A 24,862-nucleotide genomic window follows, 5' to 3' on the forward strand; every position below is an offset into this window, starting at 1 on the left:
TATCCTAATAACCATCACACAATCATCCCAGACTGTACTATCCTAATAACCATCACACAATCATCCCAGACTCTACTATCCTAATAACCATCACACAATCATCCCAGACTCTACTGTCCTTATAACCATCACACAATCATCACAGACTCTACTGTCCTAATAACCATCACACAATCATCCCAGACTCTACTATCCTAATAACCATCACACAATCATCCCAGACTCTACTATCCTAATAACCATCACACAATCATCACAGACTGTACTATCCTAATAACCATCACACAATCATCCCAGACTGTACTATCCTAATAACCATCACACAATCATCACAGACTGTACTATCCTAATAACCATCACACAATCATCCCAGACTCTACTGTCCTAATAACCATCACACAATAATCTCAGACTCTACTGCCCTAATAACCATCACACAATAATCTCAGACTCTACTGTCCTAATAACCATCACACAATCATCCCAGACTCTACTGTCCTAATAACCATCACACAATAATCTCAGACTCTACTGTCCTAATAACCATCACACTATCATCCCAGACTCTACTATCCTAATAACCATCACACAATCATCCCAGACTCTACTATCCTAATAACCATCACACAATCATCACAGACTGTACCTATTGTTCAATCATCTCAAACCCAACTACCATAATTAGGATCACTTCAAACAAATCTATTTCTTCACTAATATGAAACACCATTGAATAAAAGGAATTCCATTATTGAAGAATCTCGATGGGGTGAGTGTTTATTTATAGATGACTGGCGTGTCGGCGTATACAATACCCTGTTACTTCACCACATCTAGGGAGAGGGGATGGGGAATTCGTGATAGGCGATGTACAAATGGTATACAGCTGTTCTTATGCATAGAATATGCCGAAATGACAGGTATCTTGTGTATACAATTGATTCCAGCCTGTTAGCTAATTACCGTAAAACCAGCAAAAACACACAGTGTTGAGATTAACTCTTTCAGAACCCAGAATAAAACCCCCCACCCCACCCCCTATCACCTTACCAATGAAATTAGTGTTTACTCTTTAGTCTGTTGAACAGGAAGAACTGCAGACCATTTGAAGCTGAACATAAACCACGAAGAAAAAGAAGTATCTATGTTCATGATCGATAGAGGTAAAAGAACAGAAACTGATATATTTTGATTTGTGCCTGTAATTTGCACCATAAATAATTTGTATTTAAATGAAGCGGAGACCTCAATGATACAGTAACTTATTGCCGTGGGTACCTCAATGATATTGTAAATTATTGTCGTGAAAATGTCATACCCATGCGCATTTCATTTTCTTTTAAATCCGGTCACAATCTTTGACACGATTTATTTCTCCGGACAAGTGGAACAATCACCCGGTATCTATATTACACTAACTTTGAACAACTTCACATCAAATCAACAACTAATTTGAAACAGCTTGCTGTTTTCGTAATATAGACACAGGCACTTAAAGCTAATATAGACGAAAACCTCGGCTCAGCAAACTTGACATTGAAATACTTGAAAAGGTCGAGTTTGCAGTGGTGAAAGTTATAAATAGAACTGAAAATATCACATGTGAGTTTTTCCATACAGAAAGTAGTACTTACCCTACCGGAAGGTGGTGGAAAAGATGGACCCGGAAGATGGAAATGAGGCTGGGGAATGCCTGACACTTATTTTAGCATGGTAAATGATAATTGACAATCACCCAAACATATTTCGTCAGTTACTTCCTAACGATAGAAGATCACGCACGCGGCCGCACGTGTAGCCTATATAAGGCGAAGTGCCTGAGTCCGCTAACACAGAAACATACACTCACAGCACACCTTCACTTACCCTCTGTACTACAAGGGGCTGGTTCAGGTCCCTACCGCCCTGTAGACGGAATCCCCAGGGGGTATCGAACGAATCCCGAAACAGCTTCACCCTCATCTTCTATGGTCGGTCAGTTCCTAATAGCCATCCTTCAAAAAAAAGTACAAATTTCACTTGCAGAGGCACACACACACACGGGCGTTAGGGAGGCAGAAATAATGGAATGCTACCTATGCCTACAAGTTGCAGGGAAACATATCTCTGTTACCTACTGCAACAACCTTCAGGCAAGCGATTATATTAGAAATAAGTTTTACCTATGCGTACCAGACGGTAAGTGCCAAGTCGATGGCAGACTCTCCCTGTATCTTACCTCATCTGACGGCGCCCAATTTAGCTCAGCTGGAAGTTTGTATGTTTTCACAGTAAAATGCTTTCTCTAAAATTACAAGCCACACTCATTCCGCACACATGCATACACAGGTAGTTTTATGTAGAAACAATGAAAGTTGAAACTAAACGTTAGAGCTTGTATAGTCGTAACAAATACCTAAGAATGCAACTAAATTAGGATGAATAAAATTTTCTCTTAAAGAATGTAGTTTTCAATTTGTTTACCAGTATACATTCATTCTATAACTCTTCTCCAAATGCACCAACAGAAGAATAACAAGCTTAATTTAAGTTGACGCTATGTAACCTATGAAAACAAAACGTGTAAATCTAGCTTAAAATCCACAGAATGACGGAAAAAGTACATGAAAATTCTTGAGAAAAAATGCATAAGAATTACACTTGTATTAATATACAGTATGCCAAAATATTACTGGTAAAATACTGAATCAGATTTCAGTCCGACAACACGCAAATAAACTATAAAGGAATGAAAAGGTGATAGTGGGACAATGGTTAAAGTTGTTATAAACAGATGTTATAGACAATGTGTTTATGTTAATTGAAGGCGATTTAACACATAGTTACTGTTAATGATACGGGCCTGTGTGGATGGGATGTTAAATAGTGGGAGGGTTACTGGGCCATGAAACAGATCTTATCTCGGCATAAATTGTCGACAATGAATCTCGGACAAATGCGCGTGCGACCTTCACTCGCTTTAATCACAGATACGATCTGAGAATAGAGGAGCGAAGGGACCATCGGAACAGAGATTTTTGGGCGACATGTTTTTTATCTAAGAGTGATACTAACCTGCTTAGGTGAAGCAACTGCTATAAAGACCCGACCGGACGGGAATGTGAACCTGGACTCTCTCAGCCTCTGTAACTACACACGGAGTCGAAATCGACGAGAGCTGACGAATAGCGGCACTCTGGAGAGATAGTACGAAGTATGATCGTTAGTGGCTGGCCAGAGTTGGTATATTTAGCAATGCCGAAAGATGGGTAAATGCTAGGAGCTTTATTTATCAACCAACCCCACTCTTACATCTTGTGTATGAGATTCATTATATCATGAACAAGGTCTGGAAGTGATTCCGGACAGATTCTCGGGTCTGATAGGGGTTCCTACTGTTTCGCTGATATTCTCATGATGTTACTTTTGTATTGCGATCAGACAAGTCTAATGGCCTACAGGAAAAAATTTGATTACATAGTACGGTTGTAAGGACCCCGTTATAATGCAGTACCTATCCGGGGTAAGGTATCAGGTATTCTAGGGACCAGCAGAGAAAAAGTTGAATAATACAGTACTGATGTAAATGAACCTGGTATAAAACAATTACTATTCGGGGTAAGATATACTAGTCTAGGGGCTTACAGAGAAATGTTTTTATGACATAGTACGGATGTAAAGGACACTGTTTTAAACGAGTTACTATCCGGGGTAAGGTATACCAGTCTAGGGGCCTACAGAGAAATGTTTTAATGACATAGTACGGATGTAAAGGACACTGGTATAAACGAGTTACTATCCGGGGTAAGATATACTAGTCTAGGGGCCTACAGAGAAATGTTTTAATGACATAGTACGGGTGTAAAGGACACTGGTATAAACGAGTTACTATTCGGGGTAAGGTATACTATTCTAGGGGCCTACAGAGAAATGTTTTAATGGCATAGTACGGATGTAAAGGACACTGGTATAAACGAGTTACTATTCGGGGTAAGGTATACCAGTCTAGGGGCCTACAGAGAAATGTTTTAATGACATAGTACGGGTGTAAAGGACACTGGTATAAACGAGTTACTATTCGGGGTAAGGTATACCAGTCTAGGGGCCTACAGAGAAATGTTTTAATGACAAAGTACGGATGTAAAGGACACTGTTTTAAACGAGTTACTATTCGGGGTAAGGTATACTAGTCTAGGGGCCTACAGAGAAATGTTTTAATGACATAGTACTGGTGTAAATAAACCTGGTATAAAATAATTACTATCCGGGGTAAGATATACTAGTCTAGGGGCCTACAGAGAAATGTTTTAATGACATAGTACGGATGTAAAGGACACTGGTATAAACGAGTTACTATCCGGGGTAAGATATACTAGTCTAGGGGCCTACAGAGAAATGTTTTAATGACATAGTACGGGTGTAAAGGACACTGGTATAAACGAGTTACTATCCGGGGTAAGATATACCAGTCTAGGGGCCTACAGAGAAATGTTTTAATGACAAAGTACGGATGTAAAGGACACTGTTTTAAACGAGTTACTATTCGGGGTAAGGTATACTAGTCTAGGGGCCTACAGAGAAATGTTTTAATGACATAGTACTGGTGTAAATAAACCTGGTATAAAATAATTACTATCCGGGGTAAGATATACTAGTCTAGGGGCCTACAGAGAAATGTTTTAATGACATAGTACGGGTGTAAAGGACACTGGTATAAACGAGTTACTATTCGGGGTAAGATATACCAGTCTAGGGGCCTACAGAGAAATGTTTTAATGACATAGTACGGGTGTAAAGGACACTGGTATAAACGAGTTACTATTCGGGGTAAGATAAACTAGTCTAGGGGCCTACAGAGAAATGTTTTAATGACATAGTACGGATGTAAAGGACACTGGTATAAACGAGTTACTATTCGGGGTAAGATATACTAGTCTAAAGGCCTACGGGGAGTCAATAAATATTGTTCTCGAGTGCAAGGAACGACATCTCTTGGTAGTTCTTAATGATAATATTATAGCGAAGATAATGGTGATGATATTTGTGGGGGGGGGGTTCTAGTTTTATGTTGTGGGTGGTTTGTTGATGAAATTGTATGTTGCAATGACCTTTAACCAGTAGGATCAGGGTGGTTTTTTAACGAATTTTTGGTTTGTTACAAACTGACAAGCAATCGAACCTGGGTAATTGATTGCGCGAAATTTTACGTGATTTGAAAATATGTTTGGAAAAATCGCCTAATAGTGCGGGACCATGGATATACCATGATTCAATTGTTGAAGGGCTGACGGAAAAGCGATTTTGTCATCGTCTCTTAATGATTTGTTAATAATTAAAATATGTTGTGTGCCTGTAATTTTGATCCAACTATCATAAGTAAGAGAAATCTTGAGTAAATTCAGTCGGTCATTTTTGATAATTATGGCCACACCCTCGCTTATATCTTTAGTTGTCGACAGTATAACTGATTAACTAGTGAACTATGATAAAAAGCTTGGCATTACTGTTCTGCGACAAGTATTTCACTCAATAAGTATAACTTACCTCGATACATAGATTTTTATAATGTAGTTTTATTGAAATGATGATCCTATAAATTGATATTTTACCAGAATGACGGTTGACCGAGTCGATTCCGCGAGGGTTCACAGATTTGACATACATCAATAATCAGATATAGGTATATAACAATTAGAGATGATAGAAGTACTGTACTATTTAATTTATGGTAATGATAAGATTTGGGACGAAACTTTGGTGCGTTTTAGCGTTTATTTTATCGTACCACCTGAAACTGGCCAAAATCCGTCGTTGTAGAAAGTAAATGATGACCTCCCTCTCACTGATAAAACTATTTTGTCGACGATTCAACCGATAAACTACTGAACCATGTAATATAATAACTTGAAAATGTTCTTCGAAAAACACAATTTGTCCATCTGATTTCTGTCCATTCATCCATTTTGGGAATGACAGTGAAAGATATGATATGTGACTGTCAGTCATTAATATATGTGGCTGGAAACATTACTAGTTTAACAGTATTGTGTGTATGTAGACTTGCCAGCCTATCTAGGGCCTTGGTTTCACAATTTGCCATTATTTGGTCAAGTATTTTAGATTGGGATGCTTGCTGGTTACATGTCACAGTTAATGTACTGGATGATTTTTTGTTCTGTTTTTCATTATTTATGCTGGCAAGTTTCAATATTACGAGTTAAGGGAAAAGAATGTTATGTATTTGCCAAGGAGTAATTCTCCCTATCAGGATATTTTATCACCTCCAAGAAAATCTGATCAGTCGATTAAAACAATTGTTTCCATTTTATTATACATTTTTATTGCTACTTTTAACATCAAGTTGTAATTGTCTGTAAGCTCCCATCTAAGACAAATCATGACGTAAATGTATTGATGCTATGGGACAGACTTGTAATTAAAAGATAATATAAATTGATTGTAAACTGCTTTTCCAGAGAAAAAACTTCAACAGAACAATTACAAGTGACTTTTTCAGAAGGTTTTGAAAACATAATGAAAAAAATATTAAAACAACAAGTTATATTATCACTTTCAAGACTACAGTTAAAATTCTTAAGTATTTAATATTATTGTTGTACATTGTATTGTGTACATGTAGTGTAGTCCTAATTAACTATTTAATACTATTGTTGTACATTATATTGTGTACATGTAGTGTAGTCCTAATTAACTATTTAATACTTTTGTTGTACATTGTATTGTGTACATGTAGTGTAGTCCTAATTAACTATTTAATACTTTTGTTGTACATTGTATTGTGTACATGTATCATTTTTTCTAGCCCCTGAGTGAGAATCTATTAAAGGCTACACACTGAAAAGGACATTGTGACCTTATTCCCCTTCTTCTATTCTATAAAAACTTGAAGATATTTGCATCAAACAAAACAACTTTAAACAGACTTGTCAGACAGTTTGTGCCATTCCTATACCTTAAACTATCCTTGATGAGGATGGACATTTAATTGTGCCTCACTACTGCATCATCTTTCTATGACTTAGAAGGGCATAGATAACTAGGACATAGAATGGCATAGATAACTAGGACATAGAAGGGCATAGATAACTAGGACATAGAAGGGCATAGATAACTAGGACTTAGAAGGGCATAGATAACTAGGACTTAGAAGGGCATAGATAACTAGGACATAGAAGGGCATAGATAACTAGGACATAGAAGGGCATAGATAACTAGGACATAGAAGGGCATAGATAACTAGGACATAGAAGGACATAGATAACTAGGACATAGAAGGGCATAGATAACTAGGACTTAGAAGGGCATAGATAACTAGGACATAGAAGGGCATAGATAACTAGGACATAGAAGGGCATAGATAAATAGGACATAGAAGGGCATAGATAACTATCAAAGCCCGAATGAGGTTGCCAACAATATCATTACAAGCACGTGTTGATTAAGAAATACCTACCGTTATTTATCTTCTACGATAGGAGGGGGCATAACTCTTCTTGTTGATGCATTGCAAGTAAATTCCTGCGAAACGTCCGTTATCGATTATGAGAACATCATGGAATTTAACATTGATCGCTTATAACTTTGGAAACAAAGCATTGAGAAATGCAAAAGAAATTGACATAGTATAGTAGTCTATGTTAAGCTAAAATCTTAATAACTGGTACTGAAAAGTGACAAGGGGAGACAACTTGTGAGAGCTTGAAGGTAAACACCTAAACTAACCTCACTATAAATACCTATAATTATATATTAATTTATAATAACTTCATCATAACTAGTTATAATTAGTTTGTTTTATAATAACTTCATCATGACGAGTTATGATTGTTTTAAGATAATCTTCATCATAGCCAATTATAATTAGTTTGTTTTATAATAACTTCATCATAACCAGTTATATTTAGTTGGTTAATGATTGTTTTAAGATAATCTTCATCATAGCCAATTATAATTAGTTTGTTTTAAAATAATCTTATAATCTTAATCATAACCAGTTATATTTAGTTGGTTTTATAATAACTTGATCATAACCAGTTATAGTAAGTTTGTTTTATAATAAACTTCATCCTTACCAGTCGTGATAATTTTGTTTTATAATAACTTCATCATAACCAGTTATAATTAGTTTTTTTGAAGTAATCTTCATCACATCCCGTTATAAGTAGTTTGTTTTAAAGTATTCTGCATCAAATTCAGTTATAATTAGTTTATTTTATAATAACTTAATCATAACCAGTTATAGCTCGTTAGTTTTAAAATTAACTTCATAATTACCAATTATAATTAACTTGTTTTATGATAACTTCATTATCCCCGTAATAATTGGTTAATGGTAATAATCGTGTAAAGTAAATGTACTATTTCCTAACTTTTTACAAGGTTTATATAATGTTATTGGGTGCTTGGTTTTAAGAGTAATCCTTTGGTTTGTATATAACGTTATGTATGTGTTGCTACTACCTTTCTCTGTGATGTGAAGTAAATCTTTGTTACGGATGACGTAATCACCTGTTCCCCAACAGGTATATTTGGTTTCAACCAATTTTGCTGAGCTAGCAGATTTTTAAAATGTAGTAAAACGTCTACTCGGCATTTCTATTCAGGCTGAAATACCGTACTCAATGAACTTACACTAGATAATGTATATCAGAATATAGTCTGAGTAAAATGCTGAATCGTACTTTTTTGTCGGCGTTCATAAATTATCCGACGTGAGATTAGCACATTAATATCTAGCAAGGTGGTCCAGGTATGGGGTGACATTGATGTGTCTATAGATACACATATCTCAAACACCCAGTTATATCACAGATGATAAAAGTGTCACATACTCTCTACATATACCAAAGGGGTTGTGTGTTGGTCCTAGCAGGTTCTTTCTATTGTTGTACATGAGTAATTCAAAATATTGTATGTGAGTTTTGTTAAGTGTCGAATGCGAGTACTATCAGTTGTTGTACATGAGTAAGATAAGGTATTGAGAACTGATGTGAGTACTATAATGTGTTGTTTGTGAGTACTATAATGTGTTGTATGTGAGTACTATAATGTGTTGTATGTAAGTACTTTTAAGTAGTCTATGTGAGTACTGTGAGCTGTTGTATGCGAGTACAACGTACTGTCAGATGTTGTAGGTGAGTATAGCAAAGTGTTGTGCAATGTACGTGAATATTATTAGGTGAATATTATAAGGTGTTGTATGTGAGTACTATCTGATGTTGTATGCGAGTACTACCAGGTATTGGAATATATTATCATAAGGTGTTGCATGTGACCTCGTTCGAGTAATATATGTGAGTACTGTCAGATGTTGTATGTGAGTATAAATTAGGTAATGTATGTGGGTACTGTCAGATGTTGTATGTGAGTATATATTATTAGGTATTGTAGGTGAGTATATATTATTAGGTATTGTAGGTGAGTACTGACAGATGTTGTATTCGATTTTCTATAAGTTAATGTATAAAATTACTATCAGGTGTTGTTTGTGAATACTTTGATCTGTTACATGTGAGTACTATCAGACGTATGTGAGTACTATCAGATGTTTGTGAGTACTATCAGATGTATGTGAGTACTATCAGACGTATGTGAGTACTATCAGATGTATGTGAGTACTATCAGACGCATGTGAGTACTATCAGATGTATGTGAGTACTATCAGACGTATGTGAGTACTATCAGTATGTGAGTACTATCAGACGCATGTGAGTACTATCAGACGTATGTGAGTACTATCAGACGTATGTGAGTACTATCAGATGTATGTGAGTACTATCAGACGCATGTGAGTACTATCAGACGTATGTGAGTACTGCGGCGTGTTGTACGTGAGTACCGCCACGTGTTTTACTTGAGATATTTGTGTCTGAGAACAGGTAAACCTACTGTAGAGCCATGAAGCCAGTTGTTTTCCGCGTCAGATTTTTCACGTTTATCATAATTCAAGGTATTTATTTATAAGTGTGTCTCAAAGACTTATTTATTAGATTGTTTTCTCCTTACGTAACACACTTACATGCATGTGATAACCCATCCCATGGTAGTGGGTCAGCATGTAGGACACCATGTGTTCCTTAATCAGTTGAATGACATCAGCATTCGATTTTCTAACTATTTTAACAGATAGACGAAATCGTGCCTCGTTCTGGCTACTGTGCTGTTTTACATGCATATTTAAAATTCCTGACTGTTGATTCACTGCCAATGGTTCGGTATTGATCGATTGTGTCACTGATGATGGACGAAAATATTGGATATATTTTGACTCATGCCTTATTTTGGCACCAGTCCCTGTGATTTTACACTGCTTCTACAGCGTAAAATAATATGTAATCATTCATTTCGTGTAATACCAACCAAAGTAATATATAAAGATATGTCAAATGTCCCACAGCTCAAATGATAATTAACAATACATGTATATTAAATGCCCTACGGCTCAAAATTAGATAGAAATATTGATGAATAGTTCTATATCTACAAACCGTTGTATTATATAAAAATTAATAGTATACTAGCACATATGTATATCAAAAGTGCAATGTCTGTTGTTTTACCAGGTAGTAATATACATCTACAAACTATTAGGATAATTTATTCAATATGATACTTCACACACACAACGACAATATAACATAAAACTATACATATTACTTGACACATACAACGACAATATAACATAAAACATGTACATATTACTTCACACACACAACGACAATATAACATAAAACTGTACATATTACTTCACACACACAACGACAATATAACATAAAACTGTACATATTACTTCACACACACACAACGACAATATAACATAAAACATGTACATATTACTTCACACACACACAACGACAATATAACATAAAACATGTACATATTACTTCACACACACAACGACAATATAACATAAAACTGTACATATTACTTCACACACACAACGACAATATAACATAAAACTGTACACATTACTTCACACACACAACGACAATATAACATAAAACTATACATATTACTTCACACACACAACGACAATATAACATAAAACATGTACATATTACTTCACACACACAACGACAATATAACATAAAACTATACACATTACTTGACACACACAACGACAATATAACATAAAACTGTACATATTACTTCACACACACAACGTCAATATAACATAAAACTATACACATTACTTCACACACACAACGACAATATAACATAAAACTGTACATATTACTTCACACACACAACGACAATATAACATAAAACTGTACATATTACTTCACACACACAACGACAATATAACATAAACATGTACATATTACTTCACACACACAACGACAATATAACATAAACATGTACATATTACTTCACACACACAACGACAATATAACATAAACATGTACATATTACTTCACACACACAACGACAATATAACATAAACATGTACATATTACTTCACACACACAACGACAATATAACATAAACATGTACATATTACTTCACACACACAACGACAATATAACATAAAACTGTACACATTACTTCACACACACAACGTCAATATAACATAAAACTGTACACATTACTTCACACACACAACGACAATATAACATAAACATGTACATATTACTTCACACACACAACGACAATATAACATAAAACTATACATATTACTTCACACACACAACGACAATATAACATAAAAACTAAACATAAAAACCTTTCACCAATTCTATATTCATGTCTGACGTGTCATTTTAATGAACATGTTGATGTGGCATCAGTATTTCATGAATCAACATAAAGGATAGTTTAACATATCAATGTGACATGAATATTTACTGAATTAACATAAAACATTTCAGTAGGGTTTTATTTTATTTATGATTTATCGGCAAATTTTGCAATACATCCTAATTTCCTAGTGGATGTTATTGTGAGATGTTATTTGTCATGTTGTCATCAATCACTTTATGTGTATTTCCATAAGGATCTTAATCAATAAGAACACAATCGATAGTTTTAATTAGATCTTGTAGTGAGCAGTTTCACAGTATGGTTCAAGTCGTCATGGATGGAATCACAGCCAGTAAGAAGGAATAGTCTAGAATGGGTGACTCTCTCGTTATAACACCCATGTTCAGGAATTCTAACCACACATTGACTAAAGATGATGAATATCTAATATGATACTGTGAAATCATTCATTTTCGTGATGTTTTTATTTTCGGTGATTACGTAGGTTCTATAAATTCACAATTTTCCACGAAATAAAGTGTCCACGAAATAGCATTTTGTTTTAAAATCCGAGAAATACGAAAATTTAGCACCACGAAAATACATAGTTTACGGTACAATTTTCGGTCTGTGTTATTAAACATTTGCCAGTTATCAGAGAGCGTATTTTAAAGTGTATCACATTAGAATCGGATATCTCTTATTCACAAATACATAAAGACTGTTGTTTGTCGTAAAGTCACCACCACAGAAACATGGTTTGTATTCTGATAACGTTGTAAGGAAATCGTTTTGTTTTGTGTTATGTCATTTCGAGTACTCTCAAGAGTATCGTGTTAATATAACCTGACTCGAGGTTGTCATATTCAATTAAACAGTTATACCTTTCAGGAATCGCATTTCACAAACATACATTACTTAATGTATAATATATGCGTTTTCTGTTAAAAGCAAACCGACGTTGTTCGGAAAAAGGGAGACTTCTGTATCCGAAAGATAAGTCCCGGTATTTTAATAATAGTGGCAACTTTGCCATTTTGGTGTAAAAACGAATCAGCCTTAACCAGTAAATTATGGCTTAATTTGTAGATCTGTCTCAATGTGATTGTAGAGAACACAATGTTACCTTGGGTGAACAATCAAACATGGAAATGTGTTGGCTAGAAAAAGAGTCTGTGTACAGCTTACCCAAACTTTAATTACAACTAAAGGTCTCCTAATTTTACTCGACATGTGACATGTATCAACAATAACGATTGTTAATAAAAGCAGGTAAGATAGTGCTATATAAAGCGTTTCACAAGTTCTATATTCGTCTTGGATTCCCAATCGGGAGATGGTTTTGCCATTAATAGCTTACCGCACAAGGTGCTATCAACTGTTCACACTGTTGGTGCTCGCAATCACTTCACTATTATTTCTCTTACAACTGCTAATTTTATGATTATGGAGAAAGTAGCACTGGCCAGGAGACCATTCTGTCGGAACGGACAAACCATTTTTGATAACTATATAGTTGCCACTTGTTCGGTGTCAGGTCTGATGTTTTCGTTAACTTCTCCTTGTCACCTTGTTTCTGTTCTACCTGTACTTATAACAGTGGTTCTACAGTAACTGGCGATTTAAGCATTGTTACGCTACGAGAACGTTTTATATAGGTTCCTAGATATCGTGAAACAGCTTCCTGTAATTAGTTTATGAATTTCAGGATACTTAAGGAAAACAATGCCAGGGAATGGGTGAAGCGAGAACATGCTGCGTTGGATTATCTTTCTGATTGGGTTGAGTCCATTTGGCCCATCATTCTGAAAAGAATTTGAGTTTGAAATCTAAATGAAAACAAAACAGGCTCTCTTGATCCTGATGTTGAATCTACACTTTACAATTCCACACAAATCCTGCCGATAAGTCGTTCAATAACTTGTCTGCAGACATTACAGACTAATCATAAAATTAGCAGTTGTAAGAGAAATAATAGTGAAGTGATTGCGAGCACCAACAGTGTGAACAAAAATAGCTAGGCTTGCTTGATAACGAAGAGAACCCCACCTATACATTACACAATAATTCCAAAGAAGAAATATTGTCAAATCATACTTCGGTATTTTAGTCATTTAGATTGTCTACTAATGGTAAAGATACGGACCTCCCCCGTTTATACTGGATTCCTAAACTTCATAAGCATCCATTTAAATAAAGTTATTGCTGGCTCGTCTAGCTGTTCGATAAACTTCGTGAAAAATACGTTCAGATCAAAGGAAAAAAATAAATGGAGCATGGAATTATTTTAATGATTGAGTTTTTGGTTGATAACATATTCGTCGAGTTTGGTGGTATGATCTTCCAACAGACTATTGGCATTTACCTATAGGAACCAACTGTGCCCCTCTGTTGACTGATTTTTTTTTTCATACGAGACTAAATAAAGAGCTTATCAAAAAAGAGATCACAAAGATCTTGCAAGGTCGTTTAATGTCACCTTCAGATAGATTGATGACAGTTTGTCTTAAAATAACAAGAAATTTATTGACTACGTCCATCGTATATATCCACCAGAAACTGGAAACCAAGGACACGACATATTCTTTTACCTCGGTCGCATCTCTCGATCGTTTCCTACAACTACACCAACATGGACAGCTTTACATCAAGATGTATGATAAACGTGATAATTTCAATTTCTCTATAGTTAAATTTCCAGTTTTGGATAGCAGCATTCCTGTATCCCCAGCCTATAGTGTTTACTTGTTGCAGTTGTTTCAATATTTAAGGCGTGCTCCAATTATAACGATTTTCGTGCTAGAAGTCGTCAGCTGACGGATAGACTCGTAACCCAAGGTTTCAAAAGATTCAGGTTGATGCAAATTATGGGAAAGTCGTCATAATTATTGAGAAATATTAATTTCTTTATGCGATATGAAGCTGGACGTGTTTGTTAATCATTAGTTTTTTTCTGTTGGTTCTGTTGTTGTATATCCTGTTCTCATTTAAGGACGTATTTTTTCAGGAGTCTTCTTTTGTTCATATTTGGCTCTAGCGAGTTAGGGTTATGACTATCGTGACATGTTGGTATGTTCTTGTTGTTTTAGTAACACTTTATTTTTAAAAAATTGGTTATTCATCCATATGCTTTAAAAAGTCAAAATGTCGCATGCTTATGATTGCTTTGGGGTCAAAATGTTATAGGTCAAGGTCAAATTTTCAGACAATTGTTTAAATTCATGTGGACCGCTGAAATTCAAACTTCACTCACTGCTTTCTTATTGTAAATTCCTCTTGGGATTGCTTGTGTGATCAAAAGGTTAATGTCATTGTTACTAATGATAGAATATTGGTTACAGTCCTATAACTCCTTTAGACCGAATAAATTAAACATTCACACAGTGCTTACCTACCGACACGATTCGATATTAAAGGTCAATGTCAAAGGTATGAATAGAAAATGCGTTTCCACTCAATATCTTGAGTTCCCTTGGGATAATGAAATTCCAAACTTCACAAACACTGCTTCCTTAAAGGACTGGTTTTTTTATATAGAATTTCAGCTTTACATGTCAATTACTAGATTACTATAGTGTAGTATCACAAGACTACTATAAGCAGAAAAAAATTTCGATATAATAACTGTCATCCTGTTGACGAATCAATTACAAGCCCCATGGTAAACGCTACCTTGTTAAACATTTATATGGTATTCATCACTCGCTACCTTGCTAAACATATGTATGGTATTCATCACTCGCTACCTTGTTAAACATATGTAAGGTATACATCACTCGCTACCTTGTTAAACATTTGTAAGGTATTCACCACTCGCTACCTTGTTAAACATTTGTAAGGTATTCACCACTCGCTACCTTGTTAAACATTTGTAAGGTATTCATCACTCGCTACCTTGTTAAACATTTGTAAGGTATTCACCACTCGCTACCTTGTTAAACATTTGTAAGGTATTCACCACTCGCTACCTTGTTAAACATTTGTAAGGTATTCATCACTCGCTACCTTGTCTAACATTTGTAAGGTATACATCACTCGCTACCTTGTTAAACATTTGTAAGGTATACATCACTCGCTACCTTGTTAAACATTTGTAAGGTATTCATCACTAGCTACCTTGTTAAACATTTGTAAGGTATACATCACTAGCTACCTTTTTAAACATTTGTAAGGTATACATCACTCGCTACCTTGTTAAACATTTGTAAGGTATTCATCACTAGCTACCTTGTTAAACATTTGTAAGGTATACATCACTCGCTACCTTGTTAAACATTTGTAAAGTATACATCACTCGCTACCTTGTTAAACATTTGTAAGGTATTCATAACTCGCTACTTTGTCTAACATTTGTAAGGTATTTGTAAGGTATACATCACTCGCTACCTTGTTAAACATTTGTAAGGTATTCATCACTAGCTACCTTGTTAAACATTTGTAAGGTATACATCACTAGCTACCTTTTTAAACATTTGTAAGGTATACATCACTCGCTACCTTGTTGAACATTTGTAGGGTATTCATCACTAGCTACCTTGTTAAACATTTGTAAGGTATACATCACTAGATATGTAGCTAAACGTAATATTCTTCTTGTTCAATAATGAATTGATGAAGTCATGATCTGAAAACGGCGAAATATTAGTCTATTTGTCACACGGATTCGTCTCCAATACTGTGGACTATGAGAAGCGAGTCAGTTACGACACTGGTCTGTGTTATATATCTTAATCACGACTCTTACGGTAATCAGTTGATATCAATCTAGACCATGACACTGTTAAGGTCCGCGCTGGCACCCATGGGAACCCCTACACGTTACATACTGGCACACAGTTTAGATAACCCAGATACGTTATTATTCGTCGTCACTCGTCCTGTATGGCTTAAAAAGACAAGACAGACTAAATCAAAATAGAAATAAGATCCGACAACAAAACGTGTATATGTGATAGTATCGTGGTCTATTACGGGCACAGAGCCATTGTCTCAGAGACCCGTCATAGGTCAGATAGTTCACTTACAAAGCGTGGGATGTACAGCTGTATCAAGCTATTAGATTAATATATACTTTTTTTTCTTTATAATGATATCTCATGAATGTTTGCTGCTGACAGTGTCAGTATCAAAAGGTGTCAGATATTGAACGAATTATTTGTGAATTAGGTATAACTGTTTCTGACCAAATCACTCCAACTGCTTGGTACGCTGTCTCCTGTAATTGACAGACGTTTCGTATTTTTGTTTCACTGTAAACAGAAAGCTGTTCAATGGACCATATTCCCACCTTAACATGCCACATAAGAGACAGCGTTCGGCCGGAAGCCAAGCTTTCCTGTCATCCTGCCCTTTCTTGGTACATACCCTGACCACGAACCGGTAGCCAAACTAGACTACAGTATACTGAAGCCTTTGTCTCGTGACGCGTGGTATGGCCAGTTCCACAGAGATCGTGCTGGCCTTGGATATTCGGTACATGTTCAAAGTTTTGGCAGTAGACAGTTCCTTTGTGTCGTTGCCGAGTTATGATATACTGTCGGTCTAGAAATAGATGTACTGGGGTTTGATGTTACTGTCCTGTATTGCGCACGAACAATAACACTGATAATCCTATGTTTGACCTCGATGCCTAACGCGACAGTAGTGACTTAATATTTGGGAATTGTAGTACTTGGCACAATTCACCTAAAGTCTTGATTTAATTTGATTTAAACAGTTTTTTGTTGTTGTTGCAACAGGGTTTGACACAAATTATACACTTTATCCAAAGCCTTTTTCGTACAACATGACACACATATATTAAAAAAAACTCAAGGTTTTCAATTACATAATTTCATACTCTCATACAATCACACACTTACATCAACTGTATCTGAGCTCTTCGGGTCAGGTGTATTTCAAATTTTTAAACTTTCCTCTTGTTCACCTACAGCTCCTAGTCCCATAAGCTTGACTTTTTGTGTTCCCAATATTCCCTCCTGTCTTAGTTCTAGTTTTTTTTCTTTTAATTCGCTTGGTTTTCGTGTGTATTACATACTTTTTAACATAGCTTTTCCCTGGTTTGAACCTAATTCACATTAGCTCGGCCTGTCGTCTACACTTTTAGGTATCAATGCTTTGGTGTGAGTTGGTGCGAGCTATGTGAAGAATATTCCATATTTATCTGCTAGACGTGCGACAGGTGGTACTACTACACAGGTGTAACATGAAGGTAATTTAGGACAGCACGACACAATTATTAACCCAGCATGAACAGCTATTTAAAAAACAATAAGGAAATGCAAGCAAATTACGAGGATAAGATCTTAACAAAGGAAACAATAAAAGACAACCCTGAAAAATGAACAAGAAAAATAAGACGTGGTGTTCTGGAAGGAAAAGCGTCTTCTGTTTCATCGACGCCCCTCGCGATATAAAGCTTGGTCAATCCAAGTAAGTAATGTCACGTTCCCAAATGACCACAAGGTAAACAATAACGGAACCACAAGGCATATAAACTTTGAACATATCTTAGTTCATATAAGACGATGAAAGTTCATGTTTTCCCATGGAGATCACACCTCCCGTATAGCCATCAACCAGTAAAGTGTCCTATAAAATCTATGAACTGTGGTATACCTTCGATTACAGCCAGGATATCTCTGACTAAAACAAAATATTCTTCCAGAAGAATTTTTATCAAGAATTTAAAAATATTGATGATAATTTGAAATATCCACGAAGTGCAATCTGTGTACGGTATTGTAAAATGTATACAATATCATACATGCTGTCTAAGGTTTATATGTAAGTGATGTCAATTATCAACTAATTATTATTGCTTTTTCGAAATAGTTGTATTTAAGTATATCTATAATTACTTCCTTGATAACTCTTTATTAGGGAGCAACCTGGTTTTCTGTTACCTCGTTCTACAGTGCATCAATTGATTGAGATCACAGTGAATGTTGTTCCCTTGAAGAATAAACACACATCTATCTAATGTTTAGTGATATATCGAAAACCTTTCACCGTGTATGACATAAAGGTTTAATCTTCAAATTGGAATCATATGGCATTGGAGGTAGTTTTTTAAATGAGTCGAGAAATCACATGTCAGGACGGCAACAACAAGTGCTGGTCAATAATGTGTATTCTGATCAAGAATTTACAATGCAGATGTTCTACAAGGAAGTGTGTAGGGGGTCACTTCTGTTTTTAATATATGTAAATGATATTGTTGATAATTTAACCAGTACTTCACGTTCATTTGCTGATGATACTTCCTTGGTGTATTTGTCATGATCTTGTGTAGATATTCAAATATCTTAAAATAGTGACTAACAGAAACTTAATAAATAGCGAAAGACTGCCAAACTAAATTTAATCCACAATGGAAAAACGAAATAGTGTTCATAACAATTTCCAACGATGCGCCACTTATGCATCTTTCTTTTGGAAATGAAAATTTGAATTTTGTTTGAAGACATACACATTTAGGCGCAATCTCTTTCCTCCATGTGTCGCATAATGTAATATATACAACGTTAGAAATAATGAAAATTATTCTGTCCTTAATATTCGATTGTCCAACACTTATGAATCTTTCATGCCATTTTTGTTAGATTATGGAATAATTTATAAATCAGTGTCAGATAACAGCAATCCATCAATTGCTTTAAATAATTCAATACAATCCTGATTTATTACCTCTTCATTATTACGTTGGAAATAGAAAATTGAACGCTTTACATGCTTGCAGTAGCTTAAAATATGATTTGTTCAGAGTTAATATTATTAATGATCCAGCATGTTAATGTTGTTATGAGAGTTGTGCATTACTTTTTTGTATATTATATAAAAGGCAGCGTGACATTTTATATGATAGCATTTCTCTTTATTGTAATGTCACATTTAATGTTCTGAAAACCCGTTAGATGAGCAAAATGCAAGCATTTTTCAGTTCGTGATCGGTTCTGATGTCAACACTTCCTTGCTTGTGTACGAGCTTTAGTCAATTTTTATTCTGTTTTCATCTCTTCTCTCCTAAAATATACACATGTAGCAAATCAAATTTGATTTAAGTGTATCCTGTTGAAGATATATTAGATCTGTGTGATATGTAGTTTTTGGGAGAAAGGGTTTCTAAGTTGTGATAACTTGTGTCTAATCCTTTTTGTTATATTGAACAAATAGAATAAATGTATGTGTAGATAATGTAAGTAGTTACTGACCTAGAACAACATAGAAAATAGCAACATGTCAACATAATAATTATCCAAACTCAAATACAACATAACAAGAGCAAAATCTGAACAAACGAAACATTTACACGGAGACTCCGGAAAAGGTGCGAGGTGAATAAGACCAGGTATTCCGAAAGAGTAAACATCTTCTGCTTCATCGACGACACCCGCCATGTAAACCTTGTTCAATTCACGTCAGTAATGTAACGTTTTTCAAATGAGAACAAGGTAAACAAGTCCGAAATTATAAGGCAAACTGACGAGCATCAAACATCGAGTATTTCTTACCAAGATCACTTTGACAGCCATTAAACTTCTCCATAGTTTCCAACAACCTAATACACTTACTGTATCCTACTATTCTACTGACCATGTATCACTATACCAGTAAACTAACACCTAATACTCCTGTGGTCTCAGTCTTTTTATAGGACACCTCTGAACTAGTATGACTTAATCGCTAATGTTATTTGATATATCGATATAGAATTTCCCTTATTTTTCTTGTTTGCCCAGCATACAGATTTCAAACATACACCAGGGACGTATGATACATGTTCCAGCATAAATCGGGTTGTGTACTTCAGAGTACAAGTGCAAGCCAATGAACAAAACGACACATGTGTAAACACGTGTTAAGGTTTCGTTATCAATATCTATATGGGCCGCCACTAAAGGTCTGTATAAAAACGTAAGGGATTGCACTTTAAGAATATAAGCGAGATCATAAATAAAATAGCTTCATTTGTTTTACTTTTTATTTTTTTTTTCGTCCTTTCGAATCTCTGTGAATCAAACAGAAGTTCTAAGTCAAGCTGGGACTTAACAGATAAGATATAAATAGGTTGTACAGTATTCAGTCAAAAAATGATCATTTTGTATGTGTGTATATTGTGCAGAGTAAGAATTCGGACATAGAATGCAGTGCAATACATCAGGGACTAAAGACTAAAGACAAGGCTTTTTTATCCTCAGTCTCAATTTTATTATAAAAGGAAACGTGCGATCGGCAATCGTCTATATCAATTCTGTATTAGTTCACAGAGCGGCGTCATACACATTTTGACATTACAAAGGATAGTTAAAAACATAAGTCGACAGAAACTTTCAGTACAAATTTAGAACTAAATAGAGTAGAGCTAAACAGTGAATCAAGCTACGTCAAACAGCTGTTTCATCCTTCTTGGCCTCGTCAATGTTGCCAAGAATCTGATTTTTGAAGCCTAGGAGGCCAGTACCATCGTTTCTGAACCTGTTTCTGACACATTCATACATACATATGAACACGTCATATTCGTATTGGTGTCAGAAGATAAAGATAGTCTTGAAAAAGTTTTTTATCGCTGACACTAGTTCATCAACGACGCCATCACTTTCTGTTACTATTCTAAGTATCATACTGATAAAACTTCAGCGTCGTATAGAATGGATGAGGATTTTAAGCAACATCGGATATCCATCCTAAAAAATGTTTCCATCAAAACATTCCATATATCAATTTATTATTCTACCGTCAATTACTTCGATTTTCTTGTTTTTTTTTTTTTATTTATTTTTTGTCGATCGCTTTGAATTTTCTCCAACCACCTCCAAAGTTTAAAATTTGAAGACCCCATCATCACTGCTGACTCCAAAAAGGACAGCTATATGATGAAGTTTATTTAACCATTTGGCTCTACCGTATCTTATGCTAATTTTTGTTACATTTTAAAAAGGTCTTGTTCTCTTGTGTGATTCGAGATATCAGGTGATAGACACTGTTGATGATTTTTAAGTCCCCGACGTTTGACGTAACCAGTATGTCACGCTTGAACTCATTAGAATAGTGGCATTATTTAGAAAATGCACATTTGATATTCTCCAGAAATTATCAGACGAAAGAGAAATTAAAATTTATAGAATTAAGGAGTTAACACGCCTCCCCATCGAGATTACGACATTTCTTTCTATCAGTTTTGGTTCTCTTTAATCGCCGAGGCTTCAGAATTTAGGCCTTAGCATCACTGTCGAGTCTTACAATGGCGAAATAGTTGTGTGCAGTGTAACTGATTACAGGGCTATACCTTATGTAATTTTCAATGTGTATTAAAATGTGCTGTTCAAACGCGTGTGATTTTTGTTGTCAAAATAGTCACGTGAATATTACAGGTCATACATCATCACCAGTCAAAATAAAGACACACAAATATTCCATGTCATACATCATCACCGGTCAAAATAAAGACACACAAATATTACATGTCATACATCATCACCAGTCAAAATAAAGTCACACAAATATTACATATCCTACATCAGTCAAAATAACGTCACACAAATATTACATGTCATACATCAGTCAAAATAACGCCACACAAATATTACATGTCATACATCATCACCAGTCAAAATAAAGCCACACAAATATTACATGTCATACATCATCACCAGTCAAAATAAAGTCACACAAATATTATATGGCATACATCATTATCAGTCAAAATAAAGACACACAAATATTACATGTCATACATCATCACCAGTCAAAATAACGTCACACAAATATTACATATCCTACATCAGTCAAAATAAAGTCACACACATATTACATGTCATACATCATCATCAGTCAAAATAAAGACACACAAATATTAAATTTCCTACATCAGTCAAAATAAACACACACAAATATTACATGTCATACATCATCACCAGTCAAAATAAAGACACACAAATATTACATATCCTACATCAGTCAAAATAAAGTCACACAAAAATTACACGTCATACATCATCACCAGTCAAAATAAAGACACACAAATATTACATATCCTACATCAGTCAAAATGACGTCACACAAATATTACATATCATACATCAGTCAAAATAAACACACACAAATATTATATGTCATACATCATCACCAGTCAAAATAAAGTCACACAAATATTACATGTCATATATCATCACCAGTCAAAATAAAGTCACACAAATATTACATGTCATACATCATCACCAGTCAAAATAAAAGTCACACAAATATTACATATCCTACATCAGTCAAAATAAAAGTCACACAAATATTACATATCCTACATCAGTCAAAATAAAGTCACACAAATATTACATGTCATACATCATCACCGGTCAAAATAAAGTCACACAAATATTACATATCCTACATCAGTCAAAATAACGTCACACAAATATTACATGTCATACATCGTCACCAGTCAAAATAAAGTCACACAAATATTACATGTCATACATCATCACCAGTCAAAATAAAGTCACACAAATATACAGGCCATACATCATCACCAGTCAAAATAAACACACACAAATATTACATGTCATAAATCACCACCAGTCAAAATAAAGTCCCACGAATATTATATGTCATACATCATCACCAGTCAAAATAAAGTCACACAAATATTACATGTCATACATCATCACCAGTCAAAATAAAAGTCACACAAATATTACATGTCATACATCATCACCAGTCAAAATAAAATCCCACGAATATTATGTCATACATCATCACCAGTCAAAATAAAGTCACACAAATATTACATGTCATACATCATCACCAGTCAAAATAAAGTCACACAAATATTACATGTCATACATCATCACCAGTCAAAATAAAGTCACACAAATATTACATGTCATACATCATCACCAGTCAAAATAAAGTCACACAAATATTATATGTCATACACCATCACCAGTCAAAATAAAGACACACAAATATTACATATCCTACATCAGTCAAAATGACGTCACACAAATATTACATATCATACATCAGTCAAAATAAACACACACAAATATTATATGTCATACATCATCACCAGTCAAAATAAAGTCACACAAATATTACATGTCATACATCATCACCAGTCAAAATAAAGTCACACAAATATTACATGTCATACATCATCACCAGTCAAAATAAAAGTCACACAAATATTACATATCCTACATCAGTCAAAATAAAGTCACACAAATATTACATGTCATACATCATCACCGGTCAAAATAAAGTCACACGAATATTACATATCCTACATCAGTCAAAATAACGTCACACAAATATTACATGTCATACATCGTCACCAGTAAAAATAAAGTCACACAAATATTACATGTCATACATCATCACCAGTCAAAATAAAGTACATCAGTCAAAATAAACACACACAAATATACAGGCCATACATCATCACCAGTCAAAATAAACACACACAAATATTACATGTCATACATCACCACCAGTCAAAATAAAGTCCCACGAATATTATATGTCATTCATCATCACCAGTCAAAATAAAGTCACACAAATATTACATGTCATACATCATCACCAGTCAAAATAAAAGTCACACAAATATTACATGTCATACATCATCACCAGTCAAAATAAAGTCACACAAATATTACATGTCATACATATTATGTCACACAAATATACATCATCACCAGTCAAAATAAAGTCACACAAATATTACATGTCATACATCATCACCAGTCAAAATAAAGTCACACAAATATTACATGTCATACATCATCACCAGTCAAAATAAAGTCACACAAATATTATATGTCATACATCATCACCAGTCAAAATAAAGTCACACAAATATTACATGTCATACATCATCACCAGTCAAAATAAGACACACAAATATTACATATCATACATCAGTCAAAATAAAGTCCCACGAATATTATGTCAAAACTCATCAATCTCATCGACACACTTTGTACCGAGATGACTTTTTTGGCAATTCAGCAATGTAGGTTGACTTATAGTTTGGTAGGCATAGTTGGATATTGTCTGTGTCCTGATTAGATGAACTGTTATAGACTTAAGTAGATGTATATCAAGTTACCGATTAATCATTGTTTCA

The 24,862-nt window shown here is 34.7% G+C and overlaps 1 protein-coding gene across 1 annotated transcript in view; it reads right to left on the reverse strand.

Annotated features, from left to right (window-relative positions):
- LOC132544392 (uncharacterized) overlaps positions 1–3,207 on the reverse strand; it is a 42,685-nt gene extending 39,478 nt beyond the window's left edge. The window contains exons 1-2 of the mRNA XM_060207976.1: positions 3,055–3,207; positions 1,867–1,994 (exon numbers count right to left, since the gene is read on the reverse strand). Of these exons, the coding sequence (XP_060063959.1) occupies positions 1,867–1,962 (96 nt within the window). The 5' untranslated portion in view covers positions 1,963–1,994; positions 3,055–3,207. The remainder of the gene's footprint in view (positions 1–1,866; positions 1,995–3,054) is intronic.
- Positions 3,208–24,862: the final 21,655 nt, after the last annotated feature.

Source organism: Ylistrum balloti, unplaced genomic scaffold (genome assembly GCF_031769215.1).
Source record: "Ylistrum balloti isolate Yb309-2 unplaced genomic scaffold, AGI_CSIRO_Ybal_v1 Utg369796, whole genome shotgun sequence".
Classification (NCBI taxonomy): Eukaryota; Metazoa; Mollusca; class Bivalvia; order Pectinida; family Pectinidae; genus Ylistrum; species Ylistrum balloti.